A 26,912-nucleotide genomic window follows, 5' to 3' on the forward strand; every position below is an offset into this window, starting at 1 on the left:
TAATTAGATTTCCCCTCTGTAAACGCCAGAGAATATAGGCCCAATTTACTCAGCCACTCATCAGAGGACAACCCTTCATCCCAGGAGCCAACTGAGTAAATCTTTGCTGCACCGCCTCCAGTGCAAATAAATATTTTCTTAAATGTGGAGACCAAAACTGCACGCAGTATTCCAGGTGCGGTTACACCAAAGCCCTGTACAATTTTAGTAAAACTTCTTTACTGCTGTACTCCAATCCCCTTGCAATAAAGGTCAACATGCCATTTGCCTTCCTAATAGCCTGCGACACCTGCATGTTAACTTTGTGCATTCCTTGTACGAGTATCCCCAAGACTCTTTGAACATCAACACTTACCAGTTTTGCACCTTTTAAAAAATATTCTGTTTTTCTATTTTTACAACCAAAGTGAACTACTTCACACTTCCCTACATTGTACTCCATTTGCCATCTAGTGCCCACTCACTTAACCTGTCAATATCTCTTTGCAACCTCTCTGTGTCCTCCCCGCAGCTTACCTTTCCACCAAGCTTTGTATCATCAGCAAACTTAGATACATTACTCTCTGTCTCCTCATCCAAGTCATTAATATAGAGTGTAAATAGCTGAGGCCTCAGCACAGATCTTTGTGGGACCCCACTATTCACTGCCTGCCAACTTGAAAATGCCCCATTTATGCCCACTCTCTGCTTCCTGTCTGTTAACCAATCCTCTATCCATGCTAATATATTACCCCAACACTATGAACCTTGCCTATTAATCTTTTATATGGCACCTTATCGAATGCCTTTTGGAAATCCAGGTATACAACAGCTACTGGTTCCCCTTTATCTACCCTACTCATTATATCCACAAAAAAAACTAATACATTTGTCAAACAGGATTTCCCTTCAGTAAAACCATGCTGACTTGTTCTAATCATACTATGCTTTTCCAAGTGCACTGTTAATACTTCATTAATACTAGTTTCCAGCATCTTCCCAAAGACTGATGTTAGGCGAACTGGCCAGTAGTTCCCTGTTTTCTCTCGACCTCCTTTCTTGAAAAGCGACGTAACATTTGCCAACTTCCAATCTGATGGGACCATTCCTGCATCTAAGGAATTCTGGAAAATCATAGACAGCGCATCCACTATCTTTGCCGCTATCTCTTTTAGTACCCTTGGCTGTCGGCCATCTGGTCCCAGGGACTTGTTGGATTTTAGTCCCTCAAGTTTTTCCAATACTTTTTCTTGGCTGATATCAACATCCTTAATTTCTTCACTCTTTTTAGCTCTTGGGTTACTGCCTGTTTCTGGTCAGAAGCTTGTGTCTTCTACTGTGAAGACAGGCACAAAATATTTGTTCACTGCCTCTGCCATTTCCTCATTGCCCATGATGATTTCTCCTGACTCTGCCTACAAGGGACCAAAGTCTACTTTAGCTTCTCTCTTCCTTTTTATGTACTTATGAAAGCTCTTACAATCTCGAAAGATGACTCAAATCAATGATTTCTACTTCTCATTTTAAAAGAGAAAAGAGATTGTAAATATCTTAATGAAGTAGTACAAAGCAGGTTGTCGTGGGAACTGGTTTGGTGAGGTTCTTCGTATAGTGTTTTAATTTATATTTTTAATAGCATTATCAAAGAATCATAGAAAGTACAGAACAGAAGAAGGCCACTCGTGCATTAGCCTGTGTTAGTGGCCTTCATGAAGTGAAGTGAAAGAATGTTGTACTATAGCTCAGTGGGTAAATACACCTGTTAATGTTGTACGGAGCCATACTTCTCTGGATGTTTCAGCTTCCATCTTTGACCTGTGCCAAGTTAGCTGACCTGAACTTTGACATTAGTGTTGGGTTCTACAGTCAGCCTTAGTGTTTCTGGGTGAGAGAGTGGAAAACACACTCCGTGTTCCTGCACCTGATTTCATTCTCTAAATCCCGTTGATCAACGTTGTTATGACCAGGTGAGAAAGGTGTCCAGGGGTCCCTTTCAGCCTTCACTTGGTCTTACTGTAAGGATTTAATTGTAAACACACCATGTTTTGAGCTCCGCCTTGGTGAATCCTCGTTCACCGTTTTCCAATTATAAGGCAAAGAAATGAGCACAAACAGGCTTTCTTAGATTTAAAGAAGAAAATTGAAATTTATTAAAACTTAAATTCTAATTCGGTTAATGCCTATGGATACATGACACGCCCATGCAGGCATGCATATGTGATACATACCTGCAAATAGAGACAGAAAAGAGCAGAAGAAAAATAAAGTGGAGATGTTTGAGGCAATATCTGAAGAGTTTCTCTATTACGGTTCTTCAAGCTCACTGTAGAGTCCTTTTGTAGGTAGTTCTTGTTTTTGTTCAGGCCCAGTATTCTTCTTAAACTTTGTTCACTGTCGGAGACTTTTCTCTCTTGGGTTTCATGTGTCTTCAATGGATTACAAAGCGAGTGATAAAAAGATGGGAGCAGACAGGAGAGAGGTCTTCTCAATTCAGGAGCCAGGAGCTTTCTGTCTTCAAACACATTGTTTCTCCAATTTAAAACTCTCAGTTCAATACTCTGCAACAGTCAGTTAGTCATGTGGCTAAACTGGTCCGGCCATCCCGTTCTGTGTATTGGGAGCAGGGACTGGTTCCTTTGTTCCAACATTGTCTGCTAGTATGCAAATGCTAAAATATCGTTCCGGCTAGGGGCCTGGCAATTCCTTGTAATAGGCTCTCTTTTCTTCCCAGCAACAATTTGAAATTTAATGTCCATGTGGCGAAATTAATGTGCCGTATTCTTGGCAGGTGGGGGCCTGTATGACCACGTGCATTTGTGCCCTTTGAGTGAAGATGGGATCAGACTCAGCTGTGATTGTCCTATGATTTAAAACCTTCTGACACTGACTATCCAGGCATTTATGTGGAGATAGGCCATTTAGGAAATATACTATGCTGCTGCCAATATCTGAAAAATGATACACAGCATGAGAAAGGAGGAGTAAATCAGGAAAAATGTCTTGAGTGCAGTAAGATTTATAGTATGCTGCTTTGTCACAAAACCAAAATCATGACTACAGGGATGGTATAAATCAACAAAGGTATGTAAAATTTAATAAATTTACATTTGAATTAATAATTTCTGCTAGATGCAAAAATAAAGTATATGTTTAAAGACTCACTTTCTAAAAGTGTGATTGAGTAAGTACTTGTCTAATTGTGGCCTCCTTCATCACATTTTTGCCCCATTAGTTAGCTGAGAGGCAGGTCCTTCTTGAGCAATTTGGGTTGGTATGGGGGATAAAGGTGAACAGGGACTTTGTCAAATACAAAAGTAGTTAACATTTTCAATTGCTTGCGTTAAATACTTGTCTGGTCTTCGGCTTCCAAGCCTACCAGTTTCTTTTGCCTTGACAAATGCGTTGTGGAAATTTTCTCTACATGAGTTACGTTGGCTTTTCAGGCATTACCCTTGCCTTGCTTCTGAATCTTGCACTGAAGAGTTATGTTTGAATTGTACTACTATACACATTTCTAACTGCACATTGCTTTGGCCACTTAGATACTTTTGTGCAAGGTTCTTTGAATATTTTTGTGCCTGATGCTTGCTTTTGGAAGCATTTGGTTGGGTTCTACATGACAACTTAATCCATGAAAAGGAATGATGCTGAGCAAGGTGTGGAAAGTGTCATGGTCCTGTAGTTTTTCGGGGGGGGGGGGGGGGGTGCATATGAGGTTTGCCTTTAATGCTTGCAAAGGATCAGTATTGCTTTAAGAAGCAGCAAGTCTCAGGAGTTATAGGAAGGTGAATTTTCATTGCCTTAGAAACAGCCATTTTGGTGACCACGATTCAAAGGGTGCATTCTCGTTACCAAAGATACAGCCACTGGGAGTGAGTACTAAATGATACATTGGTTATAATTCAATTTTGAACTGGCTTTTTAGTTGAAGACAGTTTGATCTAAAAGAACACAGACACAGAGGACACACAGACAGCTGTGGTGACAGCACCTAGAAAAAGAGCTCTCAGACATTTAAACTGAAGGAATAGGATTTTAGTCTGTATTATTATCGCTCAAAATTCTAAAAAAAAGTCAAGCCCAAACAGAGATCTCTAATAATTTGAACTGAAGGAAGTTAGACTGTGACAGTCTTTTATCCCTCAAAAACTCTGAAGTAGGATTGATTCTATTGAAAGTGTTTGCAAGTCGTTAATTGGTGAAATTTGCTGGAGAAGGAAAGCATCACCTACTGTGGAAGAACCTTTTTTTTCCACATCGGACGACTGTGACGACTTCAAGCAACATTCTGCAAGGACTTCAAGCAACATTGGACTGTAAATTTGCAAGGGCTCTGATTTTTTTCTATTTTAAATGTTGTTTATATCTTAGTAGTATTTTAGAATTTAGTTCTTCTAATTAAAGAGTTAATTTGTTGATGTAAAGGTACCTGGTTTGGTTAGCCTCATTCGGGGGTTAATAAATGGTACAATTTGGCTGGGTCTTTCTTTAATTTGGAAAGATTTAAATGATATGTTAGGCAATCTGTGGAGTGACGGGATTGAATTAACAGTGTGTTTCTCCCACCACAATCAGAATCGTATATTTTGATTGGGGGCTTCAACTGGAGCGGTCGGTCGTAACAAAAGCATGTTTATTTTTCTATTCTATTTTCTTAATTATGGCCTTGAATTGATCAAGAAAAAATTAGTTTCCCATGTTCAAATGTGGGTAAGGAGTGGGATAGTTAGGATACAGATTAGGACCATTGATAGAGTTCTGAAGTTTGTTTTACTAATCATGAAAATTCATCACATCCCACATAAGTAACTAGGATCACCATTTGTGAAAGTGAGAAGTACATTAAGTGGAAAACATTGGCTTTTAGTTAAAGGAGTAACAACAAATTGTGCCTTTTCATGTCCCATCTGCTTCACACAAGATACTAAGCCAAGGAAAGATGGTGGTGGTGTTGTAACGTCAAGCATCCGAGGAATAGAGAGTTTGGAAGAAAGGGTGATAGTGCTGGAGGAGGTAAGAGCTAGGGATGGATGGAGCCATAAAGAGACATAAACACACAGGTGAGAAATTTAACTAAGAGGAATTGGGGGACTGGGAGCCAATGTAGGTCAGGACAGGAGTAACAGGAGTAATGCATGAGTAGGATATGAGCAGGAAAGTCTTGGATGAATGACGTGTATAGAAGACAGAAGATTGGAATCCAATTTGGACAGCATTGGAACGATTAAATCCAAAGGTGACAAAAGCATAGATAAGAGTTTTGGTACAGAGAGGCTGAGGAAGCATGGAGATAGACAATGTTATGGAGGTGTAAGCAGGGGCAGACTGGCCATGTGGGAAGTATGAATGGTTTCATAGCATTGTGTTATCATCATTTTTTTTTAATGAGCATCTCTTAAGAATCTTAGGGTTTATTCCAGGAACGCAGTCCAACCCCGAGTGGAAGTATTTGTGATAGAGAAGGGATGGAGTCAGAAGCTCAGCTTTGTAGCAAATAGGATGGTGAGGTTGTAAACTATTCATCTCCGCCTCAGATTGTGGCCAAAGAGGGAATTGGAGGTGTCAGTAGGTCCTGTGTGGCAGGGGCCAAACACAGTGGCTTTGATTTTACTAATGGTTAACTGGAGGAAATTGCATCTCAATCAAAATCGGAAATGGGACAAGAAATCTGAAAGCAAAAAAGCTGTAATGGAGTGTAGAGAAAATACTTTTCTCTGTCCAGTTTATATGAGAAACTCCGGAACAGAAACCACGTTTGTCTAGTCTAAAACCAAATGGAGGACACTCTTAAAACAGAAAACAAATTAAAAGCCCTTCCTAATTGTGCATATATATTGTACATTTTTCATATAAAAATGAGTGGTCATTCCCTACTTTTTATTCCAGTGGTTTAATAGCTGGTTATTTGTCGCAAAGATGTTTTGTTGCTTTTCTGACCTTTCAAAATGTATGGGGTAGATAGAATGAATTGAATAGAGTGCTTTTTCCCAAGCACTTTTCATGTTACAACATGCTAATTTCAATATTAATAAAGTGGAAATCCACACAAATGAGCACAAGATGCTGAATAAGCTTTTTTGCAGGGGCAGTGTAATCAAAGTACAGTCATGCTGGTACATCATCTGCTTTTAAGTACTGAGCTGTCATTTGCTTATCTTAGCTGTTAACCTATGGTCTTGAGTGACAATTCAACAGTCTAATCTATTGATCTACTAGTTACCAAACTACTAAGCAAAGAGGTATAAGAATATTTGTTTTCCTTTAGTAGAATAAATGTAAATCAACAAAAGTTTACAGTGATATGAAAAGGGTTTAGCTTCATTTAGGGGTATATTTTAATCTTTCCCACTATTTGCTTGATATTTTTGACTGACACAATAGAAATATGTAACTGTGGAAGATTAATTGTTTGTGAGTTATAGTCTGTTGATTTTTTTTTAAACTGTTTATTCACTGAGAACCTTTGTACTGCGAACTGTATATGCAAAATATTAAAAGCCACAGCAAGTTGATGAAAAATTACTCATATTTGCAAAGCAAAGATTTTTCATTCCTTCAAAAGCTCCCTCTTCAGTTCCTTTTTTAAAATGTGTGTCTTTTTTTTCCAGCGGATGATGGCTGTGGAGGGACCTTGCGTGGACAGAGTGGAGTTATATCGAGCCCCAGTTTTCCATCAGCTTATGATAATAATGCAGACTGCACTTGGACTATTCTGGCTGAGCCTGGTGACACCATTGCACTGGTCTTCACAGACTTCCAGTTGGAAGATGAATATGACTTCTTGGAGGTCAGCGGGACAGAAGATTCATCAATATGGCAAGTATATGAATTTACAGTTCATAAAGTTACTGGTGCTGACATGGGCTGCCTATGTGCATTGATTGTATGTGGGAAGGATACTTGAAAGACTGAAGATAATTTTACTAGCACCTCAAAGGGTTTTTTTTTCTCGGTAATGTGACCTTTCATAACGGTTATTTGTTCTGAAGTATTCCTACCCCTATCTCTCCATGCAATCCCTCAGTAATGAATCCTTGTAAAATGCATGTTCTAGCATCAAAATGAACAGTTTTATATTCCTGCAATTTCCTCCAAAATCTGTGATTGCATTTTTCACTGCAACCATCACAGACAGCTATTCATTGCTGAGGGTTTCCATACCTACACAGTCTACTTGTTCTCAACATTTTTAATGAACGACCATAAATACTAAATGGAAAAATGTGCCCACATTACTAAAAAGGGTTGTTAAGATGATGGGTTGTGTTTCTTTAATTATTCTGGAGCTGGTATTTGCACAGGTTAATATGTGTAATGTGATCAATTTGTTTTAATGGGACTGGCCGCTGAAGGTTGCTTCCTCCATATAAACAGAGATGGTCATTGACACAGCTGACATTGGTGCTATATCTTATTGACTTGTTTGTGCATGTGCCTTCTACAGTTGCCTTACTGTATGAAAGCCGGACACATTATTAATTTCATGGATTGAGTAGCAGAGTAGAAGAACGACTTTTACGTGAAGGGATGGCATGACATTCAGGGATATTTGCTAATTTGAAATATTTATATGGAGGCAAAGCTCTTCTGTGAGATTTCGGGAATGTTTTAGACAACCTGACCATGATTCAGAAAGCAGGGATGTATCTTTTAATTTCCAAACATAAGCTCATGGAAAATGGCTGCAGATGTAATTCTTAAAAGTTGGGGCTTGCATTTTATCAAGTGGAAAGGGAGAATAGGTTACAAAGCATTTGTGTTTTGCTCAAGTGTTTGAACAAATGCCACACACAAATAAAAATCCTGAACAAGTTAACATAGCTGTTCATGTGGAAAGTTTTTAACTACACCATTTCTCAACATTACACCATTTATGTCACAAGGTTGGTGATCTCCATTACAAAACCATATATGATGCAGTGAGTAGTGCTATATATTGGTGACAAACGTTTTCTTGTAGGGCAAAAATAAATTTGGCTCAGTTATACAGTTTTTATTTAGAATTGCCCGGATTTCACAGTCAGTGGCAAAGCAACATCACTTGCTGCTGACCTTGGAGAAAGCTGCCCACAAGGATCTAAAGATCTTCGTGACATGGATTTCACTTTTCCTGAAGTTAATTTAAAACTGGTGCCAAGTCAAGGGGTTCTTCAGGCATCCAGCAAAAGTCATCAAGCAGGATTTAGGGATTCTCACAGACAGCAAACCAGGAAGTAAAATGCACTGATTAAACTTCACTTCACTGGTAAAATACCAGTAGAGTTGGGTAGGTGATGGGCATGGCACCCCCTGTCATCCCACCTGATTTTAACACCCCCACTGCCACCCACCCCGCCTGCAGGGCTGCTGGGGTGGGGTAGAATTCCATCCATTATCTTTTGATTTTAATTTAAAGATTTTGATGGCAAAATATATGATTGTAATTGGATTAAGTAGAAGTTAAAATAAACAAACTTGAAAAAAAAATTAAAATATGGATATTTTTATAATTACGAAGTAATTTGACATTCCACAAATATAAAATTAGCTTTTCAGGGTGAGTGTGTTTAGAAGTAATTATGAAGTTAATACACTATTAGAAACCCAGCTACACCTCATTCAACAAAGTTTAACCTTTTCAAGCATTTTTACAGCAAAACTAACAGTGTGAAAGTGAGTTCTCATCAAATTAGAAGATTTCCCATTGATTGCAGTTTGGAGGTGCCTCAACACACCCTCTGGAGAAACTTCGAATCACTGACAGCAGCATCCGATTTTCGCTTTATTCTGTGCGTGTCTGGATTCCAGAAGTTACTGTCGGTTTCAGTGGAGTAATGATGGTGATTGCTGACAGTTTCACTGTCATTATCACTGCAAAATCAGGGGCAGTGATTACGAAATTAAAATACTCAGAAAATTAGAGGGTTGAATTTCCTGAACCTTGCCACTCGAGGAACACCTATTTCCCGGGACTGAGTAGAAAGGGAAGAAGGGACAGAGAACATTTTTCTGGGTCTTGACACCTTTTAGATTGCCCCTGTATTTTCGGGCTTTCTCTTGGGTGGTGGAGCTGAGCTTGCATCTGCAGTGGGTGCAGGTCCATCACAGGCAACCTAATGAAAGTAGAAGGGGGCACGAACAAACTTTCATCTCGTTTTCCTAGTGGGACAATTACTGGGTGCCAGCATAAGAGATACCAGCGAAATATGGCATTATGAACAGCCCTCTAAACCCTATCTCAGGGTAGACTGAAGAGTGGCTGGTAAGTCGCCCTTTAGAATATTTTTTGTTCCATGTCTGGTAGTTGGACACATTCTGGCCACTGATGTCTGTGATTCCTGATAACCCTGCAGCTGTGCTCCAATTTCCTGCCCCTACGGATGATTCTAAGCCAGCAGCCGATAGGCCTATCCAGACGGGGACAAGGGGCATGTTAATATCTGAAGACATTAATACTAGTTGCCCTGCTTTAGGGATGCAGGGAAGGAAATAAGCAGAAAAATCTGAAGCAGTAACAGAGATGGTGTTAAAATTGTATCAACATTCCAGAATTATAAGCACACCCTGTGACCCTTATTGAAAGGATGTACACTTTTATCTTCATATCTGATTCACATTCAAGTAGATTATTGATACTGATCCAGACTACATATTTCAATTTTATGTTAAAAAAATTGTGATTTGGTCCTGAGTTGGTTCTGTATGTTGCCACCCATGGGAAATCACCCCTTAAAGTATCAGTTCTGCTCACGTACATGCTTACAACTTATCTACCGTCTTTTTCGTTTTGGTATATTGAGTATATGCCATGTTTTTGTCCCTGTTTCAATTTGTGAAAGTTAGATGATGGTGTCATGGACTGTACAGTGAAAGAAGTAGCTGTTGGTAATGCAAAATGGTAATATGGGTACTGTAGCACAATGGATGTCTGAATATCACTATTGGAAAGAGCAAAATTGAATTGGCAATCATGGTCATAATTCAAGGAAAGGATTTACATCACGGTTGTCCAACATATGTCCCGCGGGCCAGAATCCAACCTGCCAAAGGTTTGAATCCGGCACTTCAATCCTGTGTGAATGTCTGCGGGCTGCCTGTGGCTCGGCTGCACCAGAGGATCAGTGGTCACAATACTCACCCAGACTGGAGCACTGGATACTGCAAGCTTGTCCTACCTGCTACATGAACTGCTGAGGAAGGTGAGCAATTTAACCTCAGTGTGTGGGGACATCTGCGTAGCCAGTTGCTCATATAGCGGGAATAAGCATGTGTCTCAGTAGGGGCTTAACATCTTATTTTTGTTCCCCTGTGGTGGTTTGCTCTCTAGTGAAGGGCTATGACTTGCCAGTGTTACTAGGCTTGTACTGAGAAATGGTGCTCGAGGAATAGGGAGCCCACTGGCAAGGCCCCCAATTGAGGGGCTGGTTGGACAGGAGACTCAACAGAAACCCAAGCAGTGATGATGTTCATCAGTTCTCTCTTCTGATGGGAAATATCGCAGGACCTGCCTGGAGCCTCCCCATTGTTCCCAACTGGCTGGCCTGTTATTGCCACTACGAACCCGCTACCTTGCAAACACTGCTTCTGCGAAATATTTACAGCATTGATGGATGTCACACTGCATTGCTGTACAGGTGTCACTGTATAACACTGAAACAGAGTACTGGTTGGGACAGGTTTGTCACTGTATAACACTCGGGTACAGTACTGGTGGGAACAGGAGAAGACAAAAAGAGATGGGGGAGAGACACAGAGAAAGCTGTGGAGACGCAGAGAGAGGGGGAGACACAGAAAGAGTGAGGGGGGGAGACACAGAATGAGGGGAGGGGGAGATACAGAGAGATGGAGGAGATAGAAAGAGATCATAATCACTCCTGACAGATGGACATTTATTTCAAATACTCCAATTGCTACATCAAGTGTGCGGGCAGACATTGTACAAGCAAAAACAATGCCAGGTATCTCACTAAATCAGTGCTTAACAGAGTGAAGAGAAAGTAAGTTAATAAATTATTCTTCTCATTTAAAGCATGTTCACAAAACTTCACATTTTTTGTTGTTTTGAATAATAGATACATTTCTATTGCCTATATCTTTCTGAAATTTGCTCACCAAATCCAATGTGGGACAAAAATTGTAATGTGACCCCTTGCGCAAAAAGATTGGACACCCCTGATCTACATTCAACATAAAGATCTACAGTTTATAAGTTCTTTGTTTATTGTGCTTTTTGTGACGACTGCACAATCTGGATCATAATTTCTGTATACGGTCCATAAAATGTGCTGTTTGTCTATAGGGTAGATAAAGTGTACATAAAGATGTTGGTGTTATCTTGTATAGAACAATAAATGGCCAAATGGGAAATGTAAGTCTGAAGGACTGGTTTTCTGTGTGTTGTCTTTGTTTTCCACAGCAGTATTTATGTACACTATCCCAAGCAAGTCTTTGAATAAATTCTGTGACATTGTTCTGCCTTAAGGTTATGATTGTGTAGCAAGAGTTTTAATGGTCAGATTATAATTAATGTACAGTAGTTGACAAACAGCCCACTGCTGTGAGTGTGACATAGTGAAAGGTAGACTTTGAAGCACTTTTTGGTGATCCAGTTTGTTAAAAAGGAGGAATGTATGTGTGAAGTTATTCTTCCTGGTTACAAGTTCCAATATTTCTAACATTCAATAATGTACATTTAACAATTATGTAAGAATTGAATTCTTATTAACTGGGAAACTAAGATGTCAGTCTTGCATGTACAAATGAAATATTGGCATAATTGTGTCTTATAAATGTAATTAACATAAAATAAGCTGTAAATATCACACCTTTGTACATCTAACTCCCCTGTGTTTCAAGAAACACAGAAATATCCATGAACATGTAATGTTATACACCATATTGTAAAACACTGAATATTTCAAAGTTAGACATAAAAATTAAGTGGACTTTGATTCACCATAAGATAATGTAAATCAATAGAAATATTTGATTTCAATTTTACAAATGAAGTTTTCTTCACTTGTTTGTAACAGATATATCAAATAGGGTAAGCCAAGTAAAAACAGTAAATGTTGGAAATGCTCAGCAGGTTTGACAGCATTGTGGAGAGAGAAACAAAATTAATCTTTCAGGTCATGACCTTTTGTCAGAACGTATGATGGTTAGGGCCAAGAATCTGCAAACTGTTCAAGTAATGGATGACATTGGAAGATGTACGGGGGTGTAATGTGGATAAACTGGAGAGGTCTGGGTTGATCTCGTTAGACTAGAGAAAGCTAAAAGGGGAAATAAAAACAAGAAATGCTGGAAATACTCAGCAGGTCTGGCAGCATCTGTGGAGAGAGAAGCAGAGTTAATGTTTCAGGTCAGTGACCCTTCTTCTGAAATAAAAAGTTCTGATTTCCAGCATCCGTAGTATTTTGCTTTTATTTTAAAGCTAAGAGGGGATTTGATAAAGTTGTTTAAGATCATGGACAGTTTAGATAGAGTAAATAAAGAGAAACTGTTCACAGTGCCTGAAGGGTTGATAACCAGAGGACAGAGATTTAAGGTGATTGGCAAAAGAACCAGAGGCAACATGAGGGAAAATATTTTTATGCAGCGAGGGGTTAGGATTTGGATAGAATGACAGATACAGATTTAATAGTAGCTTTCAGGAGGGAACTGGATAAATATTTGAACAAGAAAAAAAATTGCAGGGATATGGGGAGAGAGAAGGGAAGTGGGACTAATTAGATTGCTCTTCAAAAGAGTCAGCACAAACTCGATGGGCTGAATGGTCTTCTGTGCTGTGCTATCATTCTATGATTTTATGAGGGACTGGACAAGGGAAGATGAATTAGAATTGAGAAAGGAAGAAATCAGTTCTATGGGGCAAGAACATGCTGAAACAATGGGTCCACCAGGGCAGTCCTGTTTATGCATCTTGGGCAGGAAGTCAAAGTGGACTGTGTGTGTTTGGAGGAATTTGAGATTTGAGACCATGAGGGACGATCTCCAGAGTAGATGAGGTCAGTGACAATGACATGATGTTCGGTGTTGTGGTCAAGATGCAGAAGGTAGGAAGAGGTGTCAGAATTGGTGTTCGGCTTCTGCTAGGCAGAGGTTGGTTCACCAAACAAGAGCACCACCCAGCAGGGTGATAACAATGTCGGGGTTGGTTGAGAGAAAAGAGTGCTGCAAATTCAGAGGGAGGTGGATTAAAATTAGTGAGGGAACAGAGAAATTAAGCGGCTGATGTCACGCCAGCACTTGTCAGTGAAAAGATCTGGAGAGGGATAGAGACTAGAGGGAGGGCTCCAGGTAGAATAAGAATTCCGAAGACTGCAGAAAGTATCCACTATGCGAGTGGAAGACTCCTGGCCAAAGAAGTGGATGTGAAGGAAGATGAACTCAGTGGCGTGCCAAACTCGAAATTCATTGAGATGTGTGTGTAAGGGGATGGAACTGAGGCCTTTGGTGAGGAATGACCATTCAGAGTCAGAGAGGGGACGATCAGAGGTGATCGTGAAAACATGGCAAGGGATGAGATTGGAAGAAGGGACAGGTCAGAGGAAAGTGAAGAGGAAGAAAGGTCTGGAGGGGTGTTGGTATCCAAAGGTTGTTGAAGTTTTCAATCCTTCATACCTGAAAGGAAGGAAAAATGTTTTTTTGAGGCAAAGGATGAAATGCAACTGAGACCAGGACAGCTTTGAGATAGAATGAGTCGGTGCTGCTGAAGAAAGAGATCAACAGCGTGCATGGCATTGAGTGTGGATCTCAGGTTGCAGCGAGCAGTGGTTCGAGGAATGTTGAATATCTTAGCGTTATCTGTAATCATGGATGGATCCAAAACATGAAGCTTGGAATTTCAGTTGGAATGCACGTGGAATAAGTCGGAGCTGGAGACAGTTGCTGAGGACAGAGATGTGACTGTGAAAGCGAGTTTTGGTAGATGGAGAAAGGAAACAGAAAAAATGAAGATGACTAAGGTAAAAGATACAAGCAGAAATCCCGTCTGAGAGAAGAGCAGAACTCCTTCGAGGTAGATGTTCCTGGAAGAGAAGTGGCAGTGAATTAAACACTAATACAAAAGCAAAATACTGCAAATGCTGGAAATCTGAAATCTGGGAGTGTTTGACTGGTCTGGCAGCATCTAAGGAGAAAAGAACAGAGTTAATGTTTCAGGTTGAGGACCTTTGGTCAAGGCCCTAAGGTTAAGTGCAATATTAGGAATACATCTCACTCCACAATAAAATGGCCATTAAATGCTTACAGCACAAATTCAAGAAACGAGTGTGCCCAAATGCCATGTATGAGATTATTAAACAAAGGAAGAAGTTGTGACATTTCATGCTAGTGGATATGCGGGTAGAGTCCAAGGACTGAAAGAAAACTGTTGACAATTGAGATACCAAACTTCAAGAAACCCTCAAAAATGATTCTAGGAATTCTTGACTTTCTAACTCAATTTATGAAATGATAAAAATTCTGGTGAGGATTTCAACAAGAATATTTGGAGAAAATGTAGCAAATAAACAGAAGTCAACATTGGTTAAAGAAAGGCAAAGCATTCCTAACAGGTTCTTTTGAGTAAAAAGAGAAGTTGTTGGGTGAGGTTGTTGAAATGTCTGTTGCATATGTTTGTTTCAAATTTCTGTAGAGCGTCTGGTATATTCCCACAAGTATGGTGGAAGGCACAGGATTTAAGGTCCTGACCTCCAGTGCAAAAAAATTCACAAAGCCTTGTTTAGGCAGGCATTCCCTACAGGGAAGTCACCAGGAGGGAATTGAAAAGCCTGGAATTTCAGCAGCCTTGGCCTAGGATCCTCTGAGTGGTTGCCACATGAATAAGTGAGAGATGGTGTACCAACCACCTGGGTAGTTCAAGTAGGAGCCATCTATGTCTCAGCATGGATACACTAAATTCAACTTTGCAGGCACAAAACGGGTGTTAACGAATTGGGAACCCATAATACACCTCGCATTATTTTCTTTTCCATTGAAGTTGAGTTGAGTATATTGCTTGTGTGCACACACATGTACTCCTTGTTTGGACTCTTTTGTTTTGCTGTTCCCTTAGTCTCTATCAGCCTTTTTTATAGCTATTCTTTCGATATAACAGTGAAAGAATGTTTTTGCCAAAACCCAAGCTTTGACATGATAAATCGGGTTTCTGCTTTTCCCTTTTTCAGTGTCGGGATTCCTCAGGAAAATTTGATTCATTGTCTCAGCTTTTTTCCATGAAATCTTCTGGTTCGGAATACTGTTCGAGAATCTGTCGAGTTAAACTAGCTTTCCAGAACAATGTGATGTTCCTTTGTCGTAACAGACTGGGTTTGATGTTTAGTGATCCTGGGCATGTTAACAAAACCTTCCCTGGTAACTTCAAGTAACGTCTTCTGGATTAGGGGCTGGGGAAGATTTTAGTCCTATCTACTCTGGTGGGAACCAAGTGGGCAGGCAGTTAAAATGCCCTGAGTTACTTCCTTGCCCTAGAGCTGATAGAATTCCATCCTTTTTAAATTGAACCAGCATATTTGAGCAGGCGACAAGGACAGCCACCAACATCCAGTGGGATCCTTCTCTACAAATGCATCTCGAGTCCCATTGAGTGGAGAATCTGGCCAACCTGGAACAGAAGCAGATCTATGCAGATTAAACCACGAAAGGTAACTGTGTTTCTTTCCATTGTGGGGTCCGGAGGAGCAGGAACGCAGGGTTCATGAGCCCTCCAGTCTGAGTGTAACCATTCTTCAAAGATACGGGGCTGGATTTTGTTCTAGTCAGGCATCGGGTTCCATAGCAAAGGGCGGCCTGAAGGTGGCCGGATGTGGCCCACCATTGACTTCGACACCAGGAGGGCCCGGCCTGATCCTCTCGGCGGCGGCAAGGCTCCGTGGCGGCCCTCCCGCTGCTGGGCACCGGAACCACAATTTAAATATTCAAATTAATAAAATTATTAAATTTAAATCCAGGGGAACATGGTGCCACACTGGTGGGGAGCAGGGAGGAGGTACGCTTCTCAATGCAGGAGTGGGGGGACGGGGTCAAATATACGTAATGGGTGTAGGGGATGGTGGGAAGGATTAAACCTTAAACATGAATGGGCAGGAAGAAAAGAGATACAGAACCTTAGAAAATAGGCGACATGTTTAGAGAGAGGATCTGGATCGGCGCAGGCTTGGAGGGTCGAAGGGCCTGTTCCTGTGCTGTAATTATCTTTGTTCTTTGTTCTTAAACTTTTATGCAGTTTGGGAAGGAGGGAATGTCAGATGTAAAAGGTAAGTGTTGGGGGGGGGAAAGGGCAAATAGTTATTGTAATTGTTATGGCAGGAGTGGGAAAGGGGCATGAGAAATTCATTTATTTAATTTTGGGGTTAAGACTTAAAAAATTTAAATTGGGTGGCAGGACTGGCTGCCCTTTAAAAATGGCACCAGCGCCTGCAGACCGGAAGCTGACTCCATTGCCGGGGGCAGACAGCCCGCCCCCTCCATGAAATTGGGGGTGAGGGGGCTGCCCCGGGCTATTTAGATGAGCTGCCGCACTTGAAATTGCAGCTACTCTTTAAATCCAGCCCATGGAGTGAGCTAATAGTCAACATTGACAGTCACCACTTATACAAAAATTGAGCTCTGAACCTAAATGAAACCACCCATAAAATTTCTATAGTCATCAGATTTAGAGAAAAAGGCAGCTGAGTTATTATAAGGAGGAGTTTTGTTCCTGTACTTAGAATAATTGGCTATAAAGCATTTTTGCAACTTGACGTCATCTCAAACCCTCAATTAACTGGAAGCCCAATAATTGTTTTTAAATACTTGTTCTCCATTGAGATCACAATATTTCCCAGGATTTAGAATGTTTAGAAAATACTCTTCGTAAAATTGTTTGGCACAGTGATTGCACGTGAGTATTCCAACAGGCTTTAGGTTTCCTTCAGAGTCTTAAAAGAACACACACTCGTGTTATCATGAGATTTAGCCAAAAAAGGGTTGTGATGGAAGTTTTGGATATGCAGAGCAGGATTTCAATCATCAGAGGGCAGGAACAGGGGTGTACAGGTGCTTAAACCCACCCCGCGAGTTGGTGTGCTGGTTTCCCAATGCAAAACTGGCACGCTCAGATTTTGAATGGCGCCAATGGGAGCTAGAAGAGGCAACCTATTCACTCCATGCAGCTGGCCAATTAAGTATATCAACAAGCTTGTTACCAGTTCGTTTAAGGGCCAGACTTGGAATTTGGTTTTAAGGGCCGTCAGAACCACGACAGGGAGAAAGAGGCGGTGACATTTTGGGAAGCGATCTGGAACAGCGGGATAGAGGCAAGAGGTAGCATTGAAGGAGGAAGTCTGAGTGATGGCCTTCATTCAGAGGAAAGCAGTTACACTTAGTGAAAATAAATATCCTGCATATCTTTATGCTCCTGACTATGACTTTTTGGTGGGGTGGTGGGTGTGAGCCGGGGATTTCAGGCAGATTCCACAGTCCAATGCCAATGAAGGAAGGGCATAAGAGGAAATTAGATCAAGCTTCTCCAAGCTTGGTCTGACCAGCGAACAGGAGGAGCATCTGCCAGAGCAGAGGCAGCCCCTGGGCAGCAGGGGCACAGGGGTGAGGAAAGAGGGGCAGGAAGATTCCAGAGTGTGCACCGAACACAATCTTCACCAGCAAACTCCATCGCTTTGCCAACATTCACTTCCCATTCCCCTGTATGAAATGGAAATAAACAAGGCAGCCCTTAATGCAACAGGTGACGACGCAGGCTCCGAGGTCTCCTGTTGCAACTAGCTTTCTTCATGCTTTACTGCTTAACAGTGAATTATTATTTACATCATAAACAACAGTATCCCACAAAGTGACATGACTGATGTGGTGGCCTCTGCTGACTGCCACTCCTACAAGTTGTTTTCCCCATGGCTGAGGATGACGTGGAGGCAGGCTGCACACTTGTTTCTGCCTGGGACTGAGATGCCTGTGGCGGTCAGCCTTGTTGTGTTGGTGCTTTGGGGTGGGGGGGGGGGGGGTGGTGAGTGGTGGTGGTGGTGGAGGGGGCACCTCCAAAGGCTGCTGCACCGGCAACACTACAGGGGCAGCCTCTGTCACAGGGCGTGACTCTACAGATGCTTCGTCCGTCGGAGAGGCCATGCTGGAGGATGAGATATCGGAGCCCGATGAGGAGTGGCCTTTTATGGCGACATTGATTACTCAAGAGGGCCACCAGCTGTGGAGCAGCTGGCATCCACTCGATGCTTCTCTGAGCAATTTGTGCCACTGACTGGTCAATGCTGCTGAGTCTGGCATACGTTCTGTGCATGTGAGTGTGCTGCTCCTGTATCCACACAGACTGATGCTGCACATGGCTCCCCAAGAGGTTGGCCACACTCTCAAGGGAGGAGCTCACACATCAAATCACAAGTCACTTTGGAGCACAAGGGATGAATGGACTCCTCCATTCTCACCCTATGGTTCTTCAAAGCCTCAGGTACCTCCAACATGTGGGTACGCACCTCACACTGGTTCTCCAGGTCACACCACCTATTTTGTGATTCCCGAGGCTCTGCATCTCCACCCTGCTGAGCAGGGCTGCACCTGTCCTCTATCCTCAGAAGTACTGGCCATGGCCGACACTGCCTCCCCCAAATACTCTGGGACCCACTGAGGTGTGAGAGTCTGTGCTGGTGGAGGGTGCGCTGGTAAGAAGTGATTGTACAGTCTCTGAGATCTCATCCTCCTCTGACTCCTTGGGAAATTGTTCTGAGTGTGGACTCCTGCCCCTCTGCAGCTGACTCTGTCAGACGCACTAGAGAAGATGGTGATGAGAGATCAGGACAGTCAACAGATGCTTCTGCTGCTTCAAATAGTAAGATGACAGCTTATGCTGGTGATCTGAACTTACAACTGCTAAGGTGTTCCACTCTTAAGGTCGTCCCGCAACATCTCCCTTTTTTCCAAAGATAAAAAACATATATACAATATACAATTCTATTGCAGTTCAGACTAGTTATACATGATTAAAACAAAACATTATTTACTACTAAGTAAATTTAACACTCGCTAAAACGTAGAGGAGGTTTGCTTATTCATCCCAACCTTGTTATTGTAAACCTCTTCTCTGAACTGAGCTTGTCATGACTACTCTTCTGAGACTCTGGTGACTCAGAATTCCGGTTAGCATGTTCTTTCTCTGTGTTTATAACCTCTGTATGTTCATCTTCAGACTTGTTTTCGAACGTGTCCGCCATGCCACAGGATTGTCACATGTAGTGTTATTGTATAGCTCTCTTAGTTGACTTCGATTCCATCTGAGAATCGCATCATTGGGTCAGGGCCTCGTACGATCTGGGCTGGTCGCGTATCCTCGCATCCTCTGCAGGATACCAAGTTCATGATGCATGATTGAGGGCTCTGACGTCTGTCCTACTCGGAATCAAACTAATTCTGATCTAATGCTATGTCTTTCAACACACCATTAACATATTGCTTGCCTTTGCTCCATGACCTTTTGGTCAGCTACGTGGCCTTGTCCAATCTGCACCTTCTCCTTTGTTATCTCTTGCCCCACCCCCACATCACTTGCTTATAACCTATGACATTTTTAATATTTGTCAGTTCCAAAGAAGGGTCACTGACCCGAAACGTTAACTCTGCTTCTCTTTCCACAGATGCTGCCAGACCTGCTGAGTGGTTCCAGCATTTCTTGTTTTTAATTCTGATCCTTTTTGCCTGTCATATGATGTCTTCATCTTCCCTTGTTTGGAAGTTTAAAAAAGTGATGACTGGCAACATCATCAATCACCGGCAATCCCTCTGGCCTCTGGGTACTTGCTGCAATGAACTGAAGCCCAAGGAAAGACTTCTGGTCATATTGCCTCTTTGTGTCCGGTCTCAATTTTTAATCTGAGTTTATGCTTGCCACTCTTCTGTGGACATATAATCCCAATCATGGTAAATGACTCAGATTGTGTAGTAGCATTGACACTGACAGTGGTGTACTGCAGGGATTGGTGCTGGGACCCTTGCTGTTTGTAGTGTACATTAATGATTTAGACGTGAACAAAGGAGGTATGAGCAGTAAGTTAGCAGATGACACAAAAATTGGTGGTGTCGTAAATAGTGAGGAGGAATGCCTTCGATTACAGGATGATACAGATGGGCTGGTGAGATAAGCAGAGCAGTGGCAAATGGAATTTAATCCTGAGAAGTGTGAGGTGACGCATTTTGGGAGGACTAACAAGGCAAGGGAATATACAATGGACGGTAGGACCCTAGGAAGTACAAAAGGTCAGAAGGACCTTGGTGTACTTGTCCATAGATCACTGATGGCAGCAGCACAGGTAGGTAAGGTGGTTAGGAAGGCATATGGGATACTTGCCTTTCATAGCCAATGCATAGAATATAAGAGCAGGGAGGTTATGATGGAGCTGTATAAAATGCCAGTTAAGCCACAGCTGGACAGTTCAGGTCGCCACACTATAAGAAGGATGTGATTGCACTGGAGAGGGTGCAGAGGAGATTCACCAGGATGTTGCCTGGACTGGAGCATTTCAACTATGAAGAGAGACTGGATAGGCTATGGTTGTTTTCCTTAGAGCAGAGAAGGCTGAGAGGTGACCTGATTGAGGTTTTCAAAATTATGAGGGGCAGCGATAAGGTCGTTAGGAAGAAACTTATTCCCTTTGTAGAGGGGTCAGTAACCAGGGGGCATAGATTTTAAGGTAAGGGACAGGAGGTTTAGAGGGGATTTGAAGAAATTTTTTTTTACCCAGAGGGTGTTTGGAATCTGGAACACACTGTCTGAAGGGGTGGTAGAGGCAGATATCCTTTAATAAGTATTTAGATGAGCACTTGAAACGCCATAGCATACAAGGCTATGGGCCAAATGTTGGAAAATGGGATTAAAGTAGATAGGTGCTTGATGGCCAGCATGGACCCGATGGGCCGAAGGGCCTGTTTCAGTACTGTATAACTTTGACTCTATGACATGTTGATCCTGTGGGAACTATGTGAGATGCTTGCTCGCTATTCGCACGAGTGCACTCTTCATCTTTATCCTCCTGGCAATTTGTCTTTCTGCTGGCCTGATATACCTGCTTGGGCTTTTGTTATGTGTTGACATACCTTTTGTTGCTTTTGCCATCCTGTCTTGTAGACGTTCTCTGTTCATGTGATCTGCCACCATTCCTGTGTGCAGTATCTGAACTCGGCCTTCTGTACTGCCTTACCCAATGTCCTTACATGCCACAAGCTTTGCACTGGCCCTGGTACACCAGACAACTGCAAATTGGGCGAGTCAGACCACATTTGCCATATGGCTTAGCAGACTTGTGAGCCTTGGTTCCCATACCAATTGTCGGAGCTGTTCCCAATGTTTGTAACTGTTGGCGCCCTGCCATGATGCCATGATTGAATAATTCTCTAAGGTGTGCCCATTCTTTTCTAGCAGGTCTTTTTGAAAGGCCTCTATTGGGGTAGACATGATTACTAGCTCTATAATCTGTTGCAACAATTCAAATATCTGCAAAGTCACAATTTTGACCTTTGTCCCCGACCCTGGCAACAAACTGGTGAATGGACTCATCTTGCTTTTTCCGGTAGGTCAAGAATACCCTCCGATGTTATGAAGTGTAATGTTCAAATGATGCTGCATTTATTTATTAAAGATTGCCGGTGGGATTTCAAATCATGGGTTGAACCATAGAGTTGCGATGACTTCCAAATCCCAATCCTGCGCCAATGTGAAAACGTGCACACTTCGCAATTTTTAAACAGCAAGAGCTTAATTGGCCGAGAGACACATTTGCTGCCCAAAAAGCAATGGTGGACGTGGGAAGGAGGAGGGACTGAAGCAGCAGCGGGCCCGATTTAAAGGGCGGGAAGCAGCTATTGCTGAGTCTGCCATTCGTCCAAAAAAAACCACTTAAACCAAGCAGAGAGCAGTGGGCAGGGAGGGCACCTATTCCAGGGCTGCCCCTGTTTTGCTGATGACTTGCTGGAGGTGGTGACTGTGCACACGAAGATTCCCTTTCCTGCCAGTGGCAACAGACGGCCCGCAAAACTCACAAAGAGGGCATGGTTGGAGGTGGCACACAAGGTCATCAGCAACGAAGTGGTCAGGTGGAGCTGGGTACAGTTTCGGAAAGGCTTCTATGACCACCTTAGATCTGACAAGGTATTGCCAAGAGTGACCCACATGGTTAGCCTCCAGTCAGCAATCACCAGAGTGCAAAAGGGAGGGGCATCCTGAAGGCACATAGAGTCCACTTCACCATAACAGAGGGGTGTGCTCAGGTGCCTTGCTGACCCATAAGCACAGGTCAGAACCCTGTTGTGGCACAACCTTAAGAGAGGACCACCTTAAGAGCTGTATGTGAACATCACCAGAGGAAGTGATGTCTTGCCACACGTGACCAGTGATTAAACTGCTGAACCTCCATTGCACTTCCTCTATTGCAAGTATATCCTTCGTTTGATAAGGAGGCCAAAACTGTACACAATACTTCAGGTGCAGTCTCACCAAGGCTCTATACAATTGCAACAAGATTTATTTACTCCTGTATGCAAAACCCCTTGTGATGAAGGCCAACATACCATTTGCCTTCCTAATTGCTTGTTGCACCTGCATGCTACCTTTTAGTGACTCATGAACAAGGACACCCAGGTCCCTTTGGATATCAACATTTCCCAGCTTCTCACCATTTAAGAAATACTCTGCCTTTCTGTTTTTCCTACTAAGGTGGATCACTTCACACTTATTCACATTATATTCCATCTGCCATGTTCTTGCCCATTCACCTAGCCTGTCCAAATCCTCTTGAAGCCTCCTTGCATCCTCCTCACAACTTACATTCCCACCTAGTTTTGTGTCATCAGCAAATTTGGCAATATTACATTTGGCTCCCACATCCAAATCATTTGTATAGATTGTGAACAGCTGTGGCCCCAGCACTGATCCTTGCGGTACCACACTAGTAACAGCCTGCCATCCTGAGAATGACCCATTTATTCCTACTGTTTGTTTTCTGTCTATTAACCAATTCTTGATCCAAACCAGTATATTGTGTGGGATCTTATCAAAAGCCTTCTGAAAATCCAAATACCAGATCCACTGGTTCTCCTTTATCTATGCTACAAGTAACATCCTCAAGAAATTCCAATAGGTTTATCAAATATGATTTCCCTTTCATAATTCCATGTTGACTGTATAGAGTATAGATAGAATACGACACAATTGTTGGAAAACTTTGTTTTTACATTCATTTTTGTTTCCAAAGCTACTGTTTCGTGAAATTACTTTTTTGGCCTTTAGATGTTGGTCTGTTGAAGGCTAACACCATATGTGCATTATTATATCAACAGAATGTCCTTCCAATAAGTTTTTTTAAATAAATTGATATTTCGAGCTCATCCATTGTGTGCAAAGACATTCAGGCTGATTTTTATGCAATGTATGAATAACATTACCAATATTTATTTTGCCCCCACTGATAAATGATTTCCAAATATCTGGTGCATGCTGTGTCCCAATGACCTCCAGTTTGTAAAATCTCAGGTGCGATGAGGGAGGAGCAAAGGCTGACTGATATGGTGAAATCTGATAAATGGAACAGTGGGGGTATAGGGTTTTACATTTAAAAACTACTAGGTTTCCACCATGCATCTTGAGGTACATCAACAGTAAGTGGGTAAGAGAGCATACGATTAGCAGACAGGTCTATCGCCATATTCTGCAACCTTGACCTTGCTTGGTAATGCTGTCCTTCATTCTGTTTCTGAATATGGGTTCCACAAACTCACTGTGCAAAATATTTAAAAAATATCTTCTGTGGGAAAATGTCCTTTGTAAGTTCCTGCAAGATTTATTTGCTTCTTGTTATGTGATAGATGTTGCTTCTTAGTGATACCTTGAAGGAGATTTTCACTGATATTGCTCAAATAATATTTGAATAACATTTTACCTTAGAAAGAAAAAAATTGTAATTTTTTACCACCATATTTACCATGTTGTTCCAAAATTCTCATGGAAATGAAAATGGGAATATACTGGTGGATTAGTTCAACTTGGGAACATGTTCTTGAAAGCAGCTGATATCTTTGGCTAAGGGGTTACTTTAAGATTATCATTCAGCTAAGGTAGTGTATGCTTGGCATTCTGTAGGATTGCTGTGGATTTGTTTTGGAGTAAAGCTATTAACCGTTACAATAATTATTGTTGAAAATGTAGAAGGTTAGAAGGATTATTGACCAGAATTTTTATATTGCTAATCTATTCAATTAATGGCTTGTTACCTACCAATTAACAGCAGTTCAACTGCTGCAACCAGTTTTTCATTATGACTTGCAATCATGCTCTTGATTTGAAAAATCCAATAGTACCACACATGCACAAATACATTGTATCATTATGATGCTTCTGTCAACATTGTAATACATCTGAATTATGGTTTTATGATCTAGTGCTGTACCAATTATGTTTTCTAACAACAAAATGATGTGTAGTACTGTAGAACTGCAACTATTTCAATTGATGGAAATTAATAATTGTGACAAGTATGTGGAAAGAATAATGCATAGAGACCTTATGGTTAGCCAACATTGAATTCATACAATCTTTACAGCATAGCTAGAGGCCATTCAGCCCATTGTGCCTTTGCTGGCTTTTTGAAAGAGCTATTCCAATTAGTCCCACTCCCCTGCTCTTTTCCCAATGGCCCCACATTTCTTTTCAATTAGGTTTTGGAAGTTACTGTTGACCCCGCTTCCACCAAGCTTTCAGGTAGTGCAGATCATCATAACTCGTGTTTTAATAATCTTAAATCTGTTTCTTCTGGTTACTGACTCTTCTGTCAGTGGAAAAACTTTCTTCCTAGCCACTCTATCAAACCTTTGATCATTTTGAATACAACCATAACATGTCCCTTTAACTTTCTTTGTTCTAAGGAAAACAATCCCACCTTCTCTAGTCTCTTCACAAAAACAGAATTCTTCATTCCTGGTATAATTCTAGTAAATATCCTTTGCACTGTCTCCAAGGCCTTGACATCCTTCTTAATGTGTGGTGCCCAGAATTTAACATCATACTCTAGCTGAGGATTAACCTGTGATTTATAAAGGTTTAGCACAACTTTTAGCATAACATTGCTTTTGTACTCTATACCTTCAATTATAAAGCCCAGGAATTAAGTTGGAGAAATAATTATTGGCATCGGCGATACTACCTTCATATAAGAAACATGCAAGGCCTGTGCCTTGTGTTTCCAGCACAATCCATTCTAGTTGTTCAGGTGTAGGAATAGTTATCATGTAATACTGTTTTTTTTTAGTCATTCATGGCACTTGGGCATCATTGGCAAGGCCAACATTTGTTGTCCCTGAGAAAGTGGTGGTGAACAATGTTCCCTCTAAATTTTCTTTGTACTAGGTGGACTACAAACTCCTGAGCACTACTTTTTGTCCAAGGGAAGCTTACATTTTAAAAGTCACTGAACGTTTGCAAACGTGTGAGCATCCAGTTTATTTCAGTGCAAAGTACATTCCGGATTGCTGCATGGCCACACGCGCATGCACCTGAGAAAAAATATTTTTCTCCTGCCACTTGACCGATTCTCCCTCTCCTCTCACTGGCCTCATTCTACCTCTTCTCGTGCATCTCATTCTACCCCAGCAATCACGCATCCCAAACGACCACTTCTCACATCTTCCATTTTATCTCTGCTCACACAACCTATCCTACCTCTTCTCACACATCCCATTCTACCACTGTGCACTTCCATCCCATTCTACCTCTCTCGCACATCCAAACCTGGGCTGTTGGGTCTCCTCTCCTAACACAAGAACTCACACTTTCTGGAGAGTAGATGAAATGTGGAAGGAGCAGCGAGGATGCACACAGCTTGAAAGTCTAGTCTGGATTTTTCAGGTTATTTATGATCTTTCATCTCACCAAACAGTGATATGAAACTCTCATAATTTGCTTTCTCATCCATTATCCATTAACCAAGACTCCAATTAACTTGCAGTTTCCAGTGTAGGTAGCTCAGTCAATGCTAAAGCTAGGTGTTCATTGGCCATGCTCTGTATCTCCGTATATATGATCAATCATACAATCTGCATCATAAACCTGTCAGTTGGAAAGCATTCGGTGCTCATTGAGACTAAATCCATTGATCAACTTCATCCCAGACTGTGCGTGTTTATATAGCTGTGATGGGCCATCCTGACTGGGTTTGTGACAGTTTGTTGCTGTCGGTATTTCTTGGCGATTTAGCTCCAGGTTGAGTCCTGGGCCACTGAGAGCTGATGAATGGAAGCGCTCCCGAATCTCACTCTAATCCAGGGTTGGCAACCGGATGCTCCGTAGACCCCATCACTTTCAGCTGGATCAACCTTCCCCTCGCCTCACAAGATGACTAGTTACTGGGAAATTTTCCTGAGTCTCTCCCCTTCCCACATCCCTTGACTGATGAATCTGGAGCCCTCTCACCTTCTGAAGGTCTTTCTCCCCCTGGATTCTGAGGCCTTGTCTGGTCCTCATCTCCTGATGTTCTCGCCGCACAGTGCTCACTTGCAGATGCCCCTCCCCTATGCCATCATGGGATTTGAACTCATGTCTCCCAATCATTAGGCCAGGTCTCTGAATTATTAATCTAGTAACATAACCACTATGCTCCCATACCCAATATATTCATCATGCAATTCTTATTGCCAGAGAAAACTTTCAGTAACATGAGCTGTTTGGAATTGTTGTCGCTGGTGCCTCAATTTCAGAGATACCCAAAGGAACCATGAAAGTCCATGCTCCATGATCTTGCATTGTCACTTACCTATGCAAATTTGTGCAGGAGTCAGGAAACCAATCAATGGTTCTGTTGAAATCAATGAGAGAGAAGTCCACTGACAGATAATTCATGTGGACAGAAGGAGATATGGGTCTCCTTGCATGCTGTTTCTATTCAAATCTTTGACTACTCAAGATT

At 41.8% G+C, this 26,912-nt stretch overlaps 1 protein-coding gene across 1 annotated transcript in view; it reads left to right on the forward strand.

Annotated features, from left to right (window-relative positions):
• The window catches only part of csmd2 (CUB and Sushi multiple domains 2), a 2,056,060-nt gene that overhangs the window by 814,716 nt on the left and 1,214,432 nt on the right, over positions 1-26,912 (forward strand). Inside the window, exon 5 of the mRNA XM_068011193.1 lies at positions 6,588-6,795. Coding sequence (XP_067867294.1) covers positions 6,588-6,795 — 208 coding nt within the window. The remainder of the gene's footprint in view (positions 1-6,587; positions 6,796-26,912) is intronic.

The sequence above is a fragment of the Heterodontus francisci genome, chromosome 31, assembly GCF_036365525.1.
Source record: "Heterodontus francisci isolate sHetFra1 chromosome 31, sHetFra1.hap1, whole genome shotgun sequence".
In the NCBI taxonomy this organism is placed as follows: domain Eukaryota; kingdom Metazoa; phylum Chordata; class Chondrichthyes; order Heterodontiformes; family Heterodontidae; genus Heterodontus; species Heterodontus francisci.